The 22,382-nt window shown below is 40.0% G+C and overlaps 1 protein-coding gene across 1 annotated transcript in view; it reads right to left on the minus strand.

Annotated features, from left to right (window-relative positions):
* The window catches only part of LOC119700908, a 57,793-nt gene extending 38,153 nt beyond the window's left edge, over nt 1-19,640 (minus strand). Inside the window, exons 1-11 of the mRNA XM_038136617.1 lie at nt 19,286-19,640; nt 18,962-19,062; nt 18,541-18,610; nt 17,323-17,453; nt 15,552-15,640; nt 14,293-14,392; nt 12,911-12,954; nt 11,683-11,760; nt 2,789-2,985; nt 490-554; nt 109-215 (exon numbers count right to left, since the gene is read on the minus strand). Coding sequence (XP_037992545.1) covers nt 109-215; nt 490-554; nt 2,789-2,985; nt 11,683-11,760; nt 12,911-12,954; nt 14,293-14,392; nt 15,552-15,640; nt 17,323-17,453; nt 18,541-18,610; nt 18,962-19,062; nt 19,286-19,640 — 1,337 coding nt within the window. The remainder of the gene's footprint in view (nt 1-108; nt 216-489; nt 555-2,788; nt 2,986-11,682; nt 11,761-12,910; nt 12,955-14,292; nt 14,393-15,551; nt 15,641-17,322; nt 17,454-18,540; nt 18,611-18,961; nt 19,063-19,285) is intronic.
* Nucleotides 19,641-22,382: the final 2,742 nt, after the last annotated feature.

Below are 22,382 nucleotides of genomic sequence, written 5' to 3' on the forward strand. Positions count from 1 at the left end.
AAGGTTAGTAATGTTGCCATCATGTGCCACTGTTCTATTTTCATCACATCTGGAAAAAAAAAAAAAAAAGCAACAAACCAGAACCCCTTCCAAGACTCAAATACCAACCTTTGCAGAATAGCTTCTGCAGTGCGTTTTGCTTTTTGTACTGCCTTTGGGCCTCCCACTGGACAGACAGCAGTAGCTCTGAAGCCATCATGATAAGTGGCATTTACCTAATGATAAAGGGATTATGAAGTTACATGGAATTCAGCACTGATAGGCTATAAATGCTCTCTGGCAATCATTATCTATACAAATACACACTTTTTAAACAAAGCAACAGGTTTTTACATACAAAATAAGGTTTGCCTTTTCAAATTTTCCACCTCTTTCTTTCACCCTTGAGGCAGAGAAGATGAGGATAGTGCTAAGTTTTAGCAGTGTCTCCAAAATTTAGGATTTTGTAAATCAAAATATATCTTTCACATCAAAAAAATGAGGTAATACCTTATAAAATGTTGAAGGAGGCAATCCTTTTGCTCCACAAACTTTCACTGCTCCACCATCAAAACCTAGTGGTTAAAAATCAATATTTCAGCTCCTTCAATATAACATCAAAGACATTCTTTTGTGATACATATTAATCAAATGCACTTAATTAAAAAGCAAATCATTGATAGCTGTACTGCCAGAGAAGAGAACCTTTCAGAAAACAGTCCTTCCTGCCTTAGAAAGCACAGCAGCAAACTGGTGACTGAATTTATGTCTGCTATGAGCCTTTTAAAAGGGCGATTGAAATGTTTATTCATGCACTTAAAAATACTTAACAAAGAAAGCAGCCTTAGGACATTAGACTCAATAGTTACATTCCTCTTAATATCCAGTTATTGCACACACACACACAGAGCATACAGTTTGCTGCAGCTGGCTGGAGTGGACTGCAGTCCCTCACTTGGTAAAGAATCAAAGCAAGATGAGAAACCAGTGAGAGCTATTGGCTGAGAGCTTAGTAAGTGAAGGGTAACTTTAGCTTTCTTATCAATAACAGGAACAGTCTGAACATATGTTCCAGGGCAGCAACCATGTCCAGTATTAGGAATATTAATGCAAAAAAAGAAAAGCAGAAAATTGCTGTGATGCCATCAGGTGCAAGCTTGAGCTGGAGAAAATCAGTAGGTGCTACCCCTTGAAAATCAGCAGTGCAGGATTGGCACCTCATGTTTTAGAGCCAGAATTATAGTGTAGTTCACCCGTGCCTAACCTGTGTTTGCAAATATTTAAACAGCAGTTCAAAGCCTTATACAAATACTCTGAAAAGATCAGATCAGAACATATCTAAAGAAGTAAATGTCACTAGTACAAATTTTACACACCACTCAAATAACATCATCACTGTCTCTCAAGACTGACATAAGGTTAATTTAACTCTCTCAACATAGAGCTACATCCCTCCATTCAGGGTGAAGATATGGAAGAGTTTTATGTTCCATGTGAAAGCACAGTATGAAAAAACAAATACCACAAAACCAAATGCATAGCATCCATTGACAAAAAGAAAACAAGCACCTCTCAGCTCAAACCCTGCAATCCAGCAGGACAATAAAACTGGCAATATAAACAGCAAAATTAGATAGCTTGCCTCTTTTTACTGGTGTACGTGTCAAAGCACTTCAAACTAAAATATTTAAGCAATCTGCCCCATTTTCCATCTGTTATATTTCTAAGAGGACTAACGGAAAGTTCATATGAAAGTTCATTTTAAGTTCAAACATGTCATATCAGGTCATTTGCAAGCTAAAAGTTCATAGGAAGGTTAGGGATTCTTTTTTTAAAAAGAGAAAGACTAGGGGCTAAGAGCAGCAAGCTGGCCTTATCAGACTGCTGTTTGTTGCATGAGCAGAAGATTCACTGTACCATGTTATGTACTTTTTTACTCAAGCAAAGTATTTTTATGTTACCACATTTTCAGTTTTATCCCAGTGAATTTTTAATTTGAGTTTTCAATTGTTCTAAGCCTTAGAAAGACACTTGGCATTCTGTCACAAGTAAGTTTCATTAGAAGGAAAAAAATACAATATAGATCCAGTAAAAGGCAAACTTTAGATGACTGTAGATAAAATTCTTTTCAAGCTGTCTTACTCAAATTACAGCTCTTTGAATTTGTTAAGCCTGGATTTTTTTTGTTTTCCTTTTGAAGCTAAATTCTGAACATACAATTCTGAATATTATATCCATCTTAAGTCTACTGGCTGTTAGGTGTTTTGAGGATTGCAAATGGACTTTAAAAAAAAAGATTCTCTGGTGGAAATCCTGTACCTAATCATTCTTCTACCATGATCCATCTAAATGTGTAAGAAAAACTCCATTACCAAGTAGTGCTTTGAAAGACACAGCCAACACTTCAAATGCCCTAAGTAAAACCATGTACAAAACATTTTTTTGAGAAAAGAAATTTAGCTGCAGTTTACAAAAATACTGAAATCATAATGAAGCTGTCTCGATGTTGCTCACACAGAATACACAGTTTAAGGACTTGACAGGCGCAAGGCAGGCATCAAAAAGTAAAGCAAAAGGAGCAGGGATCGAAAATATAAAATAGTCAGCCAGCAAGATAAATAAGATTGTGTTTAAAATTTCTAACTGAATTTCTAGCAGAAGTCCTTGAAAGTATCAGTTTAATACAGCATGACACTAAAGAACTGATTTAACAAGAAATATGCAGAGACTAAATGGAAATTAAAGTAGCTGCTTCTGTTTGATAACACACTTCATTGACACAGTTATCGTTACATGAAAGATGACTAACCTGGAATTTCAGTGATGGAAACCTGGGAAAAATCACATGTAACATCTGGTAAAAGATAGCGCTGAGGATTGCCCAATTCATACACCAACTGCTCAGCTACAGTGCCAAAAGAGATTAGTCCCCCTGTGTCTGGTGGTTTGGAAAGAATAAAGTCTCCTTCAGAGGAACATTCTACAATGGGAAAGCCTATGTTGTGCCTAGAATATGAAAAACATTAAGAAAAAAGCTTTATAAATACGAAGGGAAAGGGAAAAGCAACCTTAACAACACACCAGAATTTCATAGTAATGGTCAATCAAGTAAAACCTGTCAAGAGTTACAATTTATCTGGTTGTTTCTACAGAAACATACACTAAAAAACAAGCCCTGAACAAACTGCTCAACTGAAATAATATGATGATGTAGTCCACTGTCTGGCAAAGAAACATAGATATAACAGGAGATACCACCTGCAAACATGGAGGTAGGGAAGAGAATGGAGAAGGACACTAACAAAAACAGTTCAAGTAAAAAGAAGCTGAATGAATTAGAGGACTATGATTAAAGATGGAAATTTAGAGTAAAATAAACCGTGGTTAATTCTAGCCTCATTTGGCTACAGCAGCACACATAGCATGATGGTGAAGATATCTAAATACACCTTGCACTCTGGATTTGTAAAAAGGCAGTCAAAGCAGGAAGAACAAACTGTGCTGGGAACCTCAGAGATGAAGGGAAGTCGGAAACAGGATTAATCACACTTACAAAGGATAATTTCACAGGTCAATAATAAATTATACACAGGAAAGTCATAATCTGAAAACAGAAAGACACATGAAAGTAAAGATCTTCAGCACACGGAAGACAAAACTAAGAGAAAATTACAAGGCACAGCAAAAATAAAAGCAGTGACATGTTCATAAATTAAAATATTCTTCTTCCTCCCCACATTCTCACAAGCAAAATATACAAAAAGTGATCAAATAACTCATAGTAAGAGGCACATACTGGTCATTACAGTAGCAAGGCAGAGTTTACAGAATTATGTGGACAAAATCCAGACTTATGCTTTTCTAGCTAAAAGGCTTTCATTTATTTACAGAGAATTTGAGCAAAATTAAGAACTTCAAATTTTTCAGAAGTACCTGAGAATTAAAATTAAGAGTGCAAAGATTCTTCTGAAAAGTCCACCTGGCTCCCTTCCCTCCCACAGGAAGCCTGAAATTTATACAAGTGTCCCGCAACATAAAATGAACACAAAAAGAGGAGTTAAGGAGATACAGTCCCTTGCAAAAGCTAAACCATTCTAAAAAGGTCGTAATAATGAAAGGTGGTGAACTTTACCATGCTCGTTAAAGCCAATGACCTTCAGGTCTTCCATACAAACTTAAAACCAGTTAATCCCTCAATTTAATTATTTTTGGGTGGTAGTGGTAACAATGTGCTGAACATACAACTGAACTGGTTATCAGCAAAAGTTACATGAACACAGTTTGTATAACATAAATCCACAAAGTCTGAAAGAAAGTAAGCAAAAATACCAGTGAACTCTTAAGGGACATTTGCAAAAGTTCATGGGAGTTCGAGCAGATTCCTTATCACCGAAATTATTCAAACATAACTCCATTATTTAAAAAAAGATTAAGACACAAGATCTGTTACCAGGGATAAGCAACTTTTAACACTTATAGCAGACAAATTTGAAAAGTATGGTAGCTGGTGGACACCACATCAAATCAGTTAAGATAATACTTCATTTGACTGGTCTTTGAAACTATTTACACCACTAAAAAGATATAGGAAACAAAAAAGCCCACCCTGGTAAATGTAAAGAATTGAATGGAATCAACAATTTCATATACAGGCTATTCAAGGGGGGGAGGGGGGGTGGGTTGAGGGGAAAAGGAGAGAGAGAAGATGGTAGTAGAAGTATGTACTATTCAAAATTTTGAAGTGTGAAATAGAAAAAAACCAACACCAAAAAAAGCCCTCAATTCTTGGTCTGGAACATTTAGTGTATGGTAACTGACTAATGTGTAATTATCCATATTTTAGATGCAAGGAGACACACAGAGGAAGCATCATGATTTGGCCAGGATAACAAAGCAGGATCAGTGACTGAACAAGACTAGAATTAAGAAGCTTTTGCCCTCTCAGTTCCATGTTTGTGCGCTTGACCCTAACACCTATCTGTCCTGTCTTAAGGCAACAGCACCAAGTGTCCTGCTAGCAGGCTCAACGCAGCTTGATCAGATCAGGTACCCAGAAGAGACACCACTCACATGAAGAGATCACCCCGAGCAATCCATCTCCCTGCACTGACAGCCAGTGTCCCTGCTGCAGCCCACTTTGATCTCAGTCATCAGCACATGCAACTCTTACAGTACTCTCCAGTGATCTTTGTTTTGAAGGAAGAACTAAACTGTAGACACTCAACCTCCTACTTTGAACCACTGAGTCTCCTAACATTGATTCAACTCCATCTTGCCCAACTCGCACTCTCAAAACCCCCAAACCATTAAAAACAAAACCCAAATGTAATGTGAGACAAAGTGAGAAATTTCATCCCCTAATACGATCAAAATACAGCAGATATTGTTCCCCCCTTCAGGGTACACCACCACCCAATGAACTTTTCTGTATAGCCAGTTAGTTGCAGAAGATGTGTGTTCCCCCAGGTTATGCCAGCCCTGAAAGCTTCCCTCACTTTAAGAATTCACAACACAGAGCTGCAATGATCTGGATAAGAAGCACCTGGATTCTACCTGTATTGAAACTGGATGACTGGGAAAATACAAATACCCAGTATTATCTTGTAGCAGAGGGCACCCATAATCCACATTAACATACACAAACTTAAGACAAAAATGTATTTTGTAAATTGCTAAAAGACATCACTTTAAATTAATTTTCACCTTGGAAACAAACTGGTCTGTCACTCCTGAGATACAGTCAGATGACAGCTACTTAAATCAGGCATAAAAAGCTCTTTAGCAGCAGTAGCTGCCTGGCTCAGGTACACCACAGGCAGTATAGTCACACCATCACCCTGACCACCACTTTTAAAATAGTGACTCTTTGCCTCATTAACTTGTAGGTTTTGCTGAATGACTACACACCATATGACATCTGCTCTGTGGGGAACGTGCCACCTTTAGGCTGTCCATAACCCATAGCCAAGCTGTACTTTTGTATAGTGTAGCAGGGGAGTAACCACAGAACTATGAACTTTAGCAGCAACTATGGTCATGGCATCTGAAGGTACCTTGGCAAATTGGCATCCTTCATCAATAAAAGAATTTACTCAGTTTAGTGACAAAATCCCTATGGAGGATGAGGCAGTAGCAAGCAATGGAAACAATTCCAAAGGGGAACAAATACAATTCATTCTAATTAAATCGTATCAATTAATAAAGTACAGTATGAGAGACAAATATCAAGCACTATTTTTAAAATATTTAAGCAGTTCTTTTAGCACAGGGTCAACATACAAAAGTAATACACATCAGTTTGTGACAGGAGACAACTACCATTCTTTAATCCAAAAGGTCCATTTCAGGTTGCATGTTTGCTACTTAGCAAGTAAATATATTATATATAAATGTATATATAATATAGACATTAATAAACCAGAGCACTGAATGAGACCAAGCTAAGATTACACCTCAGAAAACCCCTCCAAACTGGGTCTAGATAGGAGTCAACAGTTAAAGCAGATCTTTGTGAAGACCTACAGCACAGGAATAACCAAGTTACAAAGCTAGTTTTGCTGCTGAAGCCTCCATCTCATCAACCTACTCTCACAGCAATCAAGAATCTGAGCTTTCTGTCAAGTTCTCTGCCTGCCAACAACTTACTCTTGGATTTTTTCCATGTAAAATGTTATTTTTTCTTCAGCTTTGGCTCTCAGAAATGTTACAGTTTATGGGCATGTTACAGGTGATAAATTAAGCTGTCTAAGCAAAGATCTCCTCCCTGTCTACTCTGGGACACTATTCAGAAGCCTCTGAGGAGCCATCAAGATAAACTTCCTCCTGGTTTTGCCATACTTCTTACACCACTTGAATCACAAGGCAAGTAAAATCCATGACCAGTACTTTGGCTCAGGGAGAGAGACTTTACTTGAGACAGAACATGTATTTCTCCCCTCAGAAGTGTCAAATCCCTCAAGTACCTCATTCTCGCCACTGCTGCTCAATGGAGATTACTGGCAAGAGAAGATGGAACAGGGAGTGCAGAACATTTACTTGCAGGGGAAGTTGCTGCAAGAATGAAAACAAAACCCCACAGCAATGCATGGTGGAAGTGAACCAGGATCCAAGTAAGCTGTGGTATGAACTTTTAGCTTTACAGCTAATACAGTTGCCTGGGACGTGACTCAGTGAATGTCACACCAAGGAGAGCTCTGAGCCAAGTTTCCCAACTCCTTAGGTATGCATTTTAAGCACAATGCTACTAAGCAAAAAAGCAGAGGCTCCTACCACTTCTAGCAGTGTTTTGACAACAGGTTCAAAACTGATAATACATCAGGCAAGACCAACACAAACTTACAAAGTAAAGGAATAAGCTTCTCTTCACATGTAGGTACCATAGCGTTTCCCAACATGCAATTCTGCTTTAGGCAAGACTTACTGGTTGCATCACTTATCCCCTCTGACTAGGGCATTTCTGACTATGTCTTGCACCTCCACTTCTAATGGCCAGACAATTTCAGGCAAAGCAGACCAGCTGCTTGGTGATCTCGGCTGCCTGGTGATCTCAGCTGCCTGGAATAGATGGTGCTACAGAGAAAAACAACATTCCACACTGCTGAATGGGACTTGCATGCTGGATTTTGTTCTAGTCCCAAATTAAAAAATCTGGATCTAGCTCTTAAGAATCTACAGCTATTGACTTACCCTTTTGGTCATCCCAGGCCAGAGGATTATGCAGTCTCAACCAATGTACACTCTTGGCTTAGGGCAAAATGTCAGTGTTTATCATCTCCTCAAAATGATTATCTACTGATCAGCCTTAGTTTATTCTCTCCTGCATTTCAAAACAAAACAAAACAATGTACTAATCACCCACTGGCACTAAATAATAGAAACAGACAGCAATGTCTGGGGACAAATGAAATTAAATAGAGATCTGTGAATTATCAATGTAGCTCTGGCAGTACAGTTCGTTTTCACACATGGCAAGATTTCCCCATTGGAAGCTGTAGACAATGTAATGTCTGCTGACAGACATTAAATAGGGAGCAGTGATGTATTATCACTTCTGCTGACCCTCTGTTGATGTGTATTACTATACAAATAACAGAAATTGAGTAAGTGCCTTTCTTAATAACACTAACTTAAAATCAGAATTCAAGAATGCACATTACTCTTTCTACAGACTATGAACTAATGGTTTCTTACACTCTCTCTGCCAAACACCAGAGAATCCACAGAAGAGAAGAGTCAAGCACCCACCTTCTCTCCTCCTCTCTCTTCTTTCTCACTGGAAAAATAAAACAGCACCTATCCTCTCTACCTGTCTGTCTGTCTGTCCTCATGAAAACTGGACAAAACCTTACAGCTTCAAGACTGCCACCTGTAAGTCAAATGCACTAAGGAGATACACACAGCACAAATCCCAGTGCCTTAGCTGAACACAAAGAAAGCAACTAAGTTTGGCTTCTACCAACTAAAGTAACTTAGAGAGTCACAAGCTGGAACATGCACTTCACTTGTTTTACATTAAAAACTTACTTTAAGGAGACAACAAAGAAAATGAAATAATAGCTTAGGTTTTAATAATTAACCACTAAATGCCCACACAAATATTTATGACATTCAAAGCACCCTTTTGCAGTGGAATTGAGTTCCCAGAAGTATCTGCATCAAACATTTCAAGAAAATTAAAAACAAACAAACAACCCCCCCACCCACATCAAAAACCCAACTAAACTATGTTGGATGAATGAAGTGGATTAAATCCAGTGCCTCAATACTCACTGAGATATGATAGTAAATGCACAGAACGTAAGCTCTACCTTGCCTGGCTTAATTTACATTAACTGAAGTACTCTTGTTTAGAGAGTTAATTATTTTTGCTTATGCATAAACAATAGACAGATAAGAATTATAAACCTGAAATGCAGCAAATTCTTTGGGTTTTGCTTACAAGTTAGAAAAAACCATACCCATCAGTCCTTCTTAGACAGAAGAGCCATGTGGATTACTGTTCTTGGAGAGAAAAAAACCCCAAAGACAGTCCAAAAAATGACCCCGGCTGGAGGCTAATGAAGCTCACCCTCTGCAGTAAGGTGTGAGGAGGAGGGAGGCTGCCCTCCAGTGTTCAGTTACCACACAACAGGAAGGGATGGGCTTTCTGCTCTTGGGCTGCACAGATGCATTCATGGAGTGGGAAACTCCTCTGTGAAAGGCACATTAATGATAAGCACAGATTTAACTAGGCTTCTTCCCGCTCCTATTTACTGATTTAATTGGTCTGGTTTGGATTTAACATTAGGTACCACAGACACAATGATTTATTGAAATCTAAATTATTTTCACTTATTTTCAGGAGACTGCTAAAAATGTCATTTTTTCTAAAGGAGGGAGAAATCCTTAATAGACAGAGTCAAGTAACTTCTGCAAACCCTGTCAGAGCTCTGGTGACCTATTTACAATATAGCTAGTTAGTGGCTGCAGGTATGGCATGTTTTGGTCACTACTAATACTGAGATACCATGTTATTATTGTACATTATTACAAATGCATTATCTGCATGCACTGAAAACAGATTCAGACTGACTAAACAACGAAAACCCTATGCCACCAAATTTCTTTAAACTCAGGAGAGAACAGGTTACTATTAAACTATTAAATGGGAAACACATTTTTCTGCATCCCAAGAGTGTTCATATCATCTGCCCTCCATGCTTTTGGGCCTAAATATAGCAAACTGCAATTTATCAGGAAGTCAAAATTTATCCAAATAATCTTCTGCCTGCCTTCCTTCTCCCCATATTCTAAGTAGATGTACTGGATCACAATTCCAGTTCAGTTAGAGAAGTGGATCTCCACTCTCCATCTCAAAACTAAAAATCAAAGCTCATACATTATTCTGGTTTTCAGTGCTTTTAGCAGGCTGATGTGTCACATTATTTTATTTCAAGAATTTCACCAATTACATGTCTCAGACTCAAAAACTGCCAACAAACTGACTAGTTTTAAGGCACCATGATCAATTCTTTGGCAGACTTAAACTGAAGGTAAATAAATAACTCTTATATTAGCACAAATACAGTCATGTATGGTTTCTGGGTATGTACGCATATGGATGGGGACAAGATAACAGAGCAGTATCAGGGGTTAAACCTCTATGTTTTTTAACAGAGATTCAATTCAGCACCATTCAGCTCTAAGCCACAAGTCTAGTATGATTTTAGACAAAGTTCTGTGATTGTACAGATACAAAACTATTAGCTATGCATATTCGTGTACGTAAATCCATGTGTAAAATAAGCTATTTCCACTCCAATAGCTCACAATTGCTTCATATATTCCAGCTTCCTTTCTTTTTTAAAGCCAGATTGACACTCCTCACTGAAAAATCCTTAAAAATAAACACCTATCAGTTTAATAAGAAAATTACTGTTCTGTTTTTTCACTTTAATTCTTTTATAAAGCAAGATCTTCTGAAGTCACAGTTACCGAAGATTTTAAGAAGTTTCATGATGCAGCACAATTACATCAGAATAGGAATTATAGATTTCCAAACCAAACTTGTTACTATAAACTCTCTCCTTTGATTTCCCACAGTATACAACAGTGAAGAGTGAGTGCACTTTGTTCAGTAGCCTTCCAGCAGGTGAGAAGAAAAGTCCAATTTCGTTTGTTTCAATGCCATACATGCATTCACCTTTAATCAGCAGTGCTCAGGAACTCAGAAAAGCAGCACACATCTTTTAGGATCACACTCTGAGAATCAGAAGCAGTCTCTACAAGGAGAAGAAAAAATCCAGGCAGCCCTACAGCTCTTCAGACAGCAGGGCACAGTCCTGCTGGGTCACCCACCTGGACCAGAGTCAGCCTGGGAGCAGGAACACGCTGTGTTAAAGCACTCCTCTCCGGCACCTCCCTGCTGCTCTTCAGCCTTTTCCTCCATCACATAAAAGAAGAGCTGCCTTTCTCATGATACAGCACAGGACAAGATTCCTCCCTCTCATCCCAATAAATACAGAAGTAACTGCAGCCAAACCTACGCAGAAAATGTGTCCCCTAACTGTTTTTAAACTACTCTTAAAAACAGGTTGGTAAAAGGCATAGAAAGCCGGCTCCCTCAGCAGGCAGAACAACACACCTACGTGTAACTCTAACTCAACAGCTCTGAACACAAGACACACAAAGAACTTCTTGCAAGGACTGACCATCCAACACATTTGTGTTCAATCAAGTTATTTAGCAGGACAGAACTAGGGCATATATTCATCCCTACCAAAGCAAGTTATGTGAAAATTTTGACTGACCAGCAAGCATCTCTCATCTAACTGAAGACTACTGTAACAGCATCCAAAACATCAATATTGTCTTTTCCAATACAATCATACATCAAAGTCAATAAGTTATCTTTTCAAAAAGCAGAGGATACTGAAAGAAACAGGAAAAAATAGCTTTAAAGGGGAAAAATAATCAAAGGGCTAATTTGTTTTTCAAAATCTGCTGAAGTTAACAAAAGAAAGACCCTGTCTGAGCAAAAAGGAAAACTTCAAAAGGGAAAACAGAACTTGTAAAAAAGTAACATTGAGGTGGCAAAATATCAAGAGGCCCATACTGTGTCCCCAAAAAGAGAAAGGTAGAAGCAGTTGTCATAGCATAGATACAAGCAGAAAACCTCGTCTTTGGTCCACTACAAACATGCATGCTGATATCACGTTTACCTACCAGTCTGGGACTGTGTGCCAATCAGTGAATATTCCACCTGTGCACTGAGCACCACATTCAATGAGATGACCTGCAAGACTGGGAAAATGGCATTAAAGTAACTAAGTAAAATGCAAAATAATTTTTTTAAAATCCAGCTTTAAAATACAATGGAAATAGAGCTAAATAACAAAACATGCTATTTTCTTCCACAAGTATCTAATACAATTATGAATTATAAATTAAGCATAACAAGGGATCCTGAAAGACAAATAGAATGTTTAAAAGACAAAATTTCAAAAGAAGAATTTTCCTACCAAAAAAATGAATACCTAGAAGATTACCTCACACCTAAGACCAAGTTTTCTTAGTAATTTCAAATCTTGATCTAAATTCAGTATCTTTGTAGTCTGCGCTACGTGTAACTAAATAGACTAAGACCATTTTTAAATGAAGAGACAAAAAAATTTACCTCCACATATTATGTATTCACCACAGTGTATTATCATTATTTGTTACTACTTTCAAATTTTGATTGTGATAGTCCATAACTATTCAACAGAATTATGGGGAAAATCTTCATCTCCATCATCCCCAACACAGTGGAGCCTGAATGAATTTCTGTCCCCATTTTTCCTCAAGCAGAGGTTCAAGAACATTAACACTACAGTGTGCTCAGGCCAAGTAATCGCTCTTTAATGAGCACTTCAATTCAGATAAATGATGCACAGCATTAAATTAGGCGGCATAATTCTGCTCCTTTCTGAATCCGATTCCTAACCTCAGGACTACAACAAGGATTTGTAAATGGGAGCACTGACACTGAGCTTCAAAAAAACCATACCAGGATGCTGCCTTCTGACTGAACCTGCTTTTGTGCATCTTTCAGAGTAAGCCCTGTGACCACCCCAACTATGAGCAGTGGCAGCCAAACAGAAAAACCTGGGAATCAGTGGCCTATAAGATTTCATCTCTCAACACAAATGGTACAGCAAGAGAAAGTTAAGCTGTTAAATAAAATCTTTCAACCCTTTCTTCCTTTTCTTGTTTTAAGCTGGTTCCAGAATGAAGTTGCTATAATTTCAATTCCAAGTGAGAGTAGCAAGTGAGCCTCGAAAAAGAACTCAGGACCTAACAAAAACATGCAAATAAATTAATGCAATGATAATATGAAAAATTAGGATGTGCTGAAAAAGCTGGTACCTTGACATTATGATATGAAATATAGATTTCTTCTAATATCATTTACCTTCCTGCAGCTAGCAAGTCATAGTCATCCCTATTCCAGCCAAACTAGAAGAAAAAACACATATATTTTAAATGCACAGAAGTTTCATACAGTACAAAAAACTGCACACCATATGTTCACTGCTTTGAATAACGATGCATTGGATATATTTTAAATCTAAATAACAATAATTGGCAGGCACTGTACATGGATTTGAGTTCCTATACACCAAATCAGCAAAAAAACCTCTGACACATTTCAGTTTTCCTCCTATTGATACGCTCCAACAAATCTGAATTCTGAAAGTCATATCCTCTTCAAAAAAACTGTAAGTGCAACATCCATATTACTTAAAACTGCACAACCTACAGATTTAATAGTATAGTACCTATCCTGTGTCACCTGGACAAATCACTATGTGTCTTCAACTTCTGAAAATTATCAGTTCCTGCAGTACTACCAGTCATCCTCAAAAACTAGAAGTATGCTTTCTGTTTAACTGGAAATTTTAACTAGAATCTTTTCAGAGTTCAACCCGCATGCAATACAGTAATTGTCTCTTATTTAGCACTTTGCAGAAATCTTACTAAATCATTTCCTAAATAAATTAGATAAGGTCTCTCTGGAGTAGGTAATACACACTGACACTTGTTATTTTGAGAATGTAAACAATTAGGAATAAAGTAAGAAGTCATAATGGAAATTATAAATGGAAAATTAATTAGGCAATGTTCGACATGCATGAAGTCAAAACAGTATGATGTCTTAGGAAGTATGTTTTCAACTAGACACATACCCTCCTATTTTTTATTTATCCTCCTTCTATATTTCACCATGTGTGATCCTTCACACTAGTTCATGAAAACTTATTAAAAATACTTCAGAAAACTACATACCACGCTTGTATATTTTTTTTAATTTCAAGGAATTTCAGAAATGCTGCTTTGAAGCTTGACTACTTTAAACAAAACTGCCTACCCACTGAACCAAAAAACCCCAATGTTTTAAACCACCACACATGCTACCCCCCAACCAGAGTGAGCTCTACTATTGACAATTTGTGGTAGAGAAAAAAATACTTGCACACCAAATTTTGCAGAAAGGCAAGGGAAAAAAACCCAAAATAAATGGTAAGAGTGAAATATTGGTGAAAGAGGCTAAGACTTCCTGAACTTCACCTGTGCTTTCCAGCTCAATGGTATACAAGTTAACAAATATGCCTGCTATCAATTTAGGAGAAGGGGAAGCTGACAACTTTTCATGCACGTAAGAAAAAAAACCAGAGATGCTCTGTATCTCCATTAGTATCTACATTTTCATAATGGACAAAAATTGTCTGACAATGACTGCTGAATATTCACTCACATATATTCATTAGCATTTGGAGATTAACTTGTACTTACAGAATGAATGAGTGGTCCTAAGACAATCGCGCTGTCGACACATCTGCCTGTCACAACAATATCAGCTCCAAGGTCTAGAGCTCTGCTTATTGGTCTTGCACTAAAAATGACAAAACACACCAGTAAGTACTTTCATCTTTTAAAGCATCATTTAAAAAGCAGTTCCCTGACACACACAGGTTAAAAATCACTTAAAAATTACATAAGAAATCAATAGAATCTACTTCAACAACCAACTTGTCATTAGGTATGTACATCAGGAGTATTTTAAAGAGCAGCCATCAGGGCACTATCAAATACAGGGACCTAAATAACATAACTGGAACACTTCTCTTAATGTGCATAGAAACTTCCTTGAATAAAGTGCAGAGTAGGACATTTCTATCATCAATTACAGAAAAGAGTGTTTTTCAGAGATTCATTAGCCATTTAATTTTTAGATGAGTGTATAAAGATGAACATTCTTCAGGGATAAAGCCTGGTGACTTAGCCCTCCAATTTTGAATTATCTAAGTGATTTAAGAACTCGCAATATTGTCCAACTTCAAGAGCACTGTGCAAGAATGGGATCACCAGGATCATGAACGGGAAGAGATGCATGAAACCACAGTCTCGTTCGTCGGTCCTCTCCCTTAACTAGACCTGACTAACATTGATTCACCTAAAGTGGATGGTGACAATGAAAATGTGATTTCACTAAGAGGTAGCCAGAACACCTGCATTCACAGAAACCCCATGGTTTCTGGGACCTCTGGAACCCCAAGTATGATAAATAAAGGAGGGAAGGGAGATCTTTCAAAACAAGTGACCATCCTGAAAAACTGGTTTTCAAAACTTCAAGAGTACAAAGCCTGACACAGAGTTCAGAGCAAGGGAACCTCCTCCAGCACTGACTACATCCCAGTACTTGAATTCCTTGTTTGCACTTCTCCAGTGACAACACAGTAAACTACTCCATTCTGCAACAGAATACTCAGCATATGAAAAAGCATTTTTGCAATTGTTGTAATTGAACTAACATTGTTTTGTCTTCAACCAAAACCTGATGATTCACAGATGGTGTACTGCTAAGAGGTAATAACTTACAAGGTTATAACTAAAACCTACAAGTTACAAACAAATTTTTTCTGGATGCCTGAATAATTCAGAGGTGAACCTCATCTACTAAGTTATTCTAACTGCAAAGCAAAACAAATTCCTGTATTCAAAGTGTTAAAATTAGTTGTTCAGAATAAATACACCTTGCTAAAATAACTCACCCAAGATATACATTCATGCTGTGAATATTCTCTGGAAATTGTTTGCCACTCTCCAAATCGGTGATACCAGCTCCTTTTAAGTTCTCCTTCTGTTAGAAAAGAAGCAGAACACACAAGCAATGAGTATTTTGAAGTTTCTACTGTAAGCCTCTCATTAGTACCAAACAACAGATCCACTCAATAGCACCTCTAAGCCAAGTATAATTATTAAAAGTATTAACAATACCAATCAGTTGAATGGCTAAAAGCCTTAGATACACTTTTAATCATAACTTTTTCAGCATACAGAAGATTAAGGTAGTCTTTAAAGAATGTGATGTTCATTTATATATGACCAACAACAATGAAAGCCTATTTCCTAGGCTTTAAACGATCTTTAATTGCTGTAGGACTAAATAAATCAAATCCTGCAAACAGAAATGTATCTGGCACATCTGCAGTGGTGTCATGGCCAGAGAACAAGGTTAATCCTGCAGCTTCATATGGCACTTAGAATAAGCTGTGTTTCCAGAAAAGTAGGGGCGAGGGGAGGGTGTGTTTTTGACCATGAATTAGGCATTATCTTGGCAATCCAGTGGATTGAGGGGACACTGAAGGCATAGACACAACATCCATGTAAACTATAAATACTAATTTATAGGTGGGATCTGTAGTGTGGGGAAAAAACCCCAAACGTCCACTCCGAACTAATCTGGTATTCTACATTAATGACTGAAATCCTCCAAACCACAAGTAGCATTTACCATGTTTCATGCATCAACAGTAGAAGTTGTCTGTAGACCACAAAAGCTGTGTCTTTTTGTTCCTGTATGTTATGCACTGGCAACAGCATAGAAAACAATGCATTTCAGATCAGACACGTCCATAACAAGCTCAAGTAACCACTGTTGTACCAGTAATGAAATTCTGGCCCACAGACAGTAATGTCAGCAGTGCAGAACTTTCTTTAAAAGGAAGTCCAAGCACCACACATAACTTGCAAATGAAGGATCTTATTTGACAATCTTCCACATTCAAGAGCATGCAAGGGGTAACAGATCCTGTGCAGATAAATAATTTTCCAAGTTACAGGCAGAGATTTAACCACAGTGCAAACCTCTCCTCTCTTAACTACTATTGTGTATAAACTCTTTTCCCAGTAGCTTTTCAGATATGGCCACCATTTTTTTTCAGATTTCATAGATAAAGTAAAAAGTAAAGTAAAAAAAAAGTAAAAAAAAAAATCCCATGTATTTAATCTTTCTATTTATTTTTTTTAATATTTAAACTTCAATACTCTAATACTCTCACTTAACATTACCTCACTGGCTGTAAACTAATTACTTAAAACCAGAAAACCAGCTATCTATAAACAAAGTAACATCAGGAAATGCCTGTAAACCACTTAAAAAGCTAGAAGGGATACACATTTGAATGTGTGGTAGCTACACAATATTCAGAAGAATTAACAGGCATGATTATCTAGGTTAGACAGAAGCAGTAACAGCACGTAATAGCTTCTCCTGAAGAGCAGGCAGACCTTACAGCAGATTCACATTTTGATTCAAAAAGCTAAACAGAAGATCCAGAAGCTTATAAAATTGACCCCCACTATATACCAAACAGCAGATGTGCCAAGAATTATATTTATGCACTAAAAAAACCTAAAAGATAATGAAGAACAATGCTGAAGACCACTGCATAGAGACACACAAGGTTCCTATGGGACAGTAAATCCTACCTTCATGCTATACAGACTTTTGCTACTAAGGCTTAAAGCAAAGTGAAATACCTTACTCATCAGATCATCTCCAGCAACAACAGCTATTTTCAAATCAACATCTGCTTTCTTTGCCACCTCCTGAAGGGCAGCTGCACAAGCAAGTGGATTAATTCCACCAGCATTACTGATGACACGAACACCTAAGAGAAAAAAAAAAGGCAAATAAAGTTCAGCAGCATCAGTAATCAGTCACCTGTACTTTATAAAGTGTGCTGGAACACAAGCAAGGTATCACCTTAGCAAGGTAACAAATTCAATCAAGCAAAATATGAAAATCACATTAAAATAAGAACCACAATTAACCTGTGAAAGGATCAGAATAAGCCAGTACAAAATTGTTTAGAGAAAAGTAACTGCTATAGATACTTCTCATCTATCCTTTATGAATGGAAGGAGAAAGTGACCAGAAAGACACACATAATGAGGCGGACAGACAGCATCAAACAACTCTGACAGGAACAGTAATAGACACTGTGAAGCTTTATTAATGTAAACAAAACAAAAAAAACCAAACATAACAGTTGAAAATCATATTGTAGAACTATGTAATCATACTGTAGAACTACATGGGAATTTTGAAAAACTTAAATTCCCTTGAAAACATCTAGCTCTCACATTTTAAAAAAGATCTGTAAAGCAATCTGCCATTCACAGATTGAAGCTATAGTAAGAAACACATGGAAACACACATATGTATTTACAATTGTAACAAATACCTTAAATCAACCCAATTTCACCATCAGACCTGTACCCCACATCAATTACAATGGCATTTTTCACAGAATTCTAGAATGGTTTGGATTAAAAGGACCTTAGAGATCACCTAGGTCCTAGTCCCCTGTTGTGGGCAAGGTTATTCAAGGCTCTATTCATCCTGGCCTTGAACACTTCCAGGGATGGGGCACTCACAACTTCTCTGGACAACTTCTCCACTGCTTCACCACCCTCACAGTAAAGAACTTCTTCCTAGCAACCAATCTAAATCTACCCCAGCTTATGGCCATTCGCGCTTCTTCTGTCACTACACAGCCTTGTAAAAAGTCCAACTCTCTTGCAAGCTCCCTTTAGGTAAAAAAGTCCAACTCTCTTGCAAGCCCCCTTTGCAAGGTGCTGTAAGATCTTTCCAGAGCCTTCTCTTCTCCAAACTGAACAGCCCAAACTCTGTCAGCCTGCTTTTGTAACAGGTGTACTGAATTAACACACAAACTCATGCAAGGAGTAGCGTACCTTTCCTGTGAATATCTTTTATATACGGAGCCATGGCAGTAGAGACAAAATCCGGAGTGTAACCTAAAACCTGAAATAATAAAGAGCTGAAACTATTTCTTACAGGTAGTTCAACCCAAGCCCTCTCCTTGGTTAACACAGAAAACAGGGAAGAACAGCTACCTCTCAAATAATACCATCGTTTGGCTAACACGATGGGAAACGACACGAACATTTTCACTAGATGACACGGAACAGATGCAAACAAATACATGCGAATAAAAAGTACACTTAAGAAACCGTGTCGCCGTAACCAGGTGTGTCTTAAACAGGTACCGGGCACGATATGGGCTGAAGGAGAGCTCGGGAGGTCAGAAAGCACCGCAGCGCACCCGCCCCGGCCAAGCCCAGCACGCCGGGGCCGGACACCGGCACTACTTACGGGAGACCGGGCCTTGGCGGCCGTCAGCAGCGACATGGTGATCTCGGAGAGGTAATCGAAGACGAGGAAATCCAGCTTCCCTCCGTACAGCAGCTGCGGCACTGGCGGGGCAGGCAAGAAGGCACCGTCAGCTCGGGGCACCGCCGCCCGCCCCTAGCCCCGCTGCCGGCCCCGCCCGGGCGTGCGGCGGCCCCGGCCCGGCCGCTTGCGCAACGGGGCTCTCTGGGGCGCTGGGGCCGCCGCCCGCCGGGCTCGCCCGGCCCCCGCCGCCCCGCCGGGTCTCCCGGCCGCCCCCCGAGCGGCCGCTGCCGCCCCACCGCCCACCTGCGACCGCCGTGTCCCCCCAGAAGCCCGAGGCGCAGCCGATGCGCACCGCGGCGCCCGCGGGGGGCTCGCAGCCCGCGCTGCGCCGGCGGCTCCAGCGGGGCGGGCGGGCGGCGGCCCCCAGGAGCCGCGGGCCCCGCAGCGCCAGCAGCGCGGCGCAGCTCATGGTGGTGGCAGCGGCGGCGGGAGCGCGGGCACCGCCCCGGTCGGGGTTGCCTAACGCAGGGCTGGGGAGGAGCTGGGGCCTGCGCAGGCGATCGGGAAAGGGGGCGGGAGAAAGTTTATGAACCCCGGGTGCGCGGGGCAGAGCGTCGGGAGCTGCGCGGGAGCAGCGCGGTGTTGCGGCTGTCCCCATGGGCCAGTCAGCTGTAGGGCAGTGATGGGTCCAGCCCGCGGCGCGTCCGAACGGGACCTCTCTGGCTTGCGCTGTGCCCAGCCCCATGCTGGACACGGGTCGGTGGCGGGGCTGTCGCATCCCCGAGGAGCTGCGGGCTTGGAGAGCACAGCTGTGTCACCCCCCCGAAGCGAGCGGCGGAGTATCGGGGGAAAGCCTCCACAGTGGAAATCCCGTCATGAGGCTCGGGATAGCGCCAGAAGCGTGTCAGATAGCCCGGTTATAGAGTCCTTACGAAACCTTTTCCTCCTGGCCTAAATACAAAATGTGTTTATTAAAGAATAAGGCTTTCTGTGTGGGAGTGCCCGTCTCTGTTCTGACATAAGGCGTTTCTCAGGCCCTGGACTGAATTTCTAGTCTGTGGACGTGAGGAAAGTGTCACCAAGCCAGGAAATTCCCTCATGTATAAGGAGGAGCGATTTCCTGGTGTCTCTGCTGGAGGGCTGTCTCTGGATAGCTGCACAGAGGGTTATTCATGTACAGGTGCTCCAGAGCGAATCCTCCGTGTCTGACATCAACGAGGGCTGTGCCTGAACCAGTCTTACGTGCTACTCTGACCCCGCAGCTTGGCTTTCCATAGCAAGTACACTAATATTCCAAGTGGGTTTGAATTACATCTTGCAAATGGTGCAATAATAAAATTGGGAGGCTTTGCAAGAGTGATGGGAAATAAAACGTTTGGTGTAACACTGGCAATGCAAAGTATGTGGTGATGATGAGAGGGGGTTTTACTGATATAAACAGTAGTCATGTTGAAAATAAATAAGTACTTCTGGAAATTGTTGATAAGACTTCTAGTTAGACTATTTCCAAATTGTGATTAGAAATAATGCAGTTGAGAGAAGATAGGAAATAATCATGCCGAGATCTCAGAATTTGGTTCCTTATTTAGCAAGGTACGATGTTTTCCTACAGCAAAGAAGGGCTATAAAGCACCATTTTATGTTCCCAGGGCCTGAGTGATGAACAATTCCTGTCCTAATCTATTAAAGAGGCAGAACCAAGGAGGTCATAAAGAAAGAAAATTTGGTTCCCTATACAGATTATTATTACACTATGGAAGTATTTAATTATTATGTTGAAAATTTGCAGGTTTTGAGTCCCTATAAACTAGTAAACATGCAAATAATCACAGTAGGGGAAGAAAACCACCAAGTAATTTATGCATATTCGACTCCAGAGAGCTTTGTCCTAAATATATATTTATTGTAGCTCCTTAAAGTTGGCTTCAAATCAAGAATCAGAAGGAGCACTGTCTGGTACAAAATACATGGCTATCCATATAGACATAAAGACAGATGCTTTCTGTAAATAAACTTTAAAGTGTCTTCCACGTGTGTTTTGATACGGAATGCATTGCAGTCAGATGCCAACATATTGCAGTGTAGCAGGAGGCATGGCTAATCCTCTGCAAGTCATACAACCCTCTCAAATCCTGCGGTGAAATTCAAGTGTGCTTCGCCTTGGCTGACACACGATTACCAACGTGCTGCAGTCCTGCCTTCTGTGCTTGAACGCATCCAGAATAAACGCCAATCCCTGATAAAGAGAATCACTGATAACCCATGGATGTAAGTCACAGTTCCACTGGAATGGGTTGTGTCGCGGTGCGCTAAGTCCCGGCTAGATGATAACAGGGGCGCGACAGAGCCCCCCTTTCGAGCTCCACAGAATCCCAGCTACCAGTGGAGGTTCGGCACACAACTTTATTCGATGGTCCCCAGGACCCCGAACTGAGGGCAGACAATAGCTTATAAACAGGGGGAGGTCTCAGGGGAGGATATAATCTTTACCTAATCAGGAGAACTGGGGCGGGGGAACACAAGGTGGGGATTACAATGTGTAAACCAGTGAAGGATTTCAAGGGAGGAGAACAGCTTTAGTACACTAATGGGGTTTCGAAAAATACAAAATTAATAGGGAAGTTTCTAAAGGGAAGGGCAGGTTTGCGGAGGGATTGACATTTAATGGAAGGAGGAGTAAGGAAGTTTCTGGGGAAAGGGTAGGGACAGGAGGGGTTAACAACTGGGAAGGGGAGGGGGTTTAAAACTTGGCAGGGAGTAGCTAGGTAACAAACAGAAAAATTGACACTTAACTAAACTAAACAACAATGAGGGAGCAAGTGTAATTTTAGAAACATAAGATACAAAATGGGAAACCTGTGCCACTCTAAAGGCAGGGGGAGGACAACATAAGGGAATTACAAAATCACAAATCGAACAGTAAGCATACCAATAAAACTAAAGAAAACACACAGCGACAGGTTGGGCCACGTTTTCATGCTGCAGAACTGAACTCCTGGGCATGAGAAGGGCTGGCTGCTGAGGCCAAGGGCTCAGAGGCCGGTAGGTGGCTGTGTTTCACCACTGTCTGCACCCTCCTCGCCTGCAAAACAATCCCCAGCCCCAAAACCAGCCACCTGCTCCACCAGCGTCCTCTGCGTGGTTCTGTCTCTCCAGATGAACTGGGCATTTTGTCTATGTTAAGAAATAAATATTCACATGCACATGTGTACGTTGGTAAAACCGCCTTGGACTCTAGAAGGTGCTTTATTCTTTTATCTTCTCTCAAGTGTTTTCATAGCATGGATTTTGACAGCCACTGCTCATGGTTCGGGGGAAGGACTGGATCTCTCTTGGTCAGAAACCATTTCAAGGTCCTTATGGAACCTTAAATACAATTTTAGCAAATTTGTATATGGAT

The sequence above is a fragment of the Motacilla alba genome, chromosome 4, assembly GCF_015832195.1.
Source record: "Motacilla alba alba isolate MOTALB_02 chromosome 4, Motacilla_alba_V1.0_pri, whole genome shotgun sequence".
In the NCBI taxonomy this organism is placed as follows: domain Eukaryota; kingdom Metazoa; phylum Chordata; class Aves; order Passeriformes; family Motacillidae; genus Motacilla; species Motacilla alba.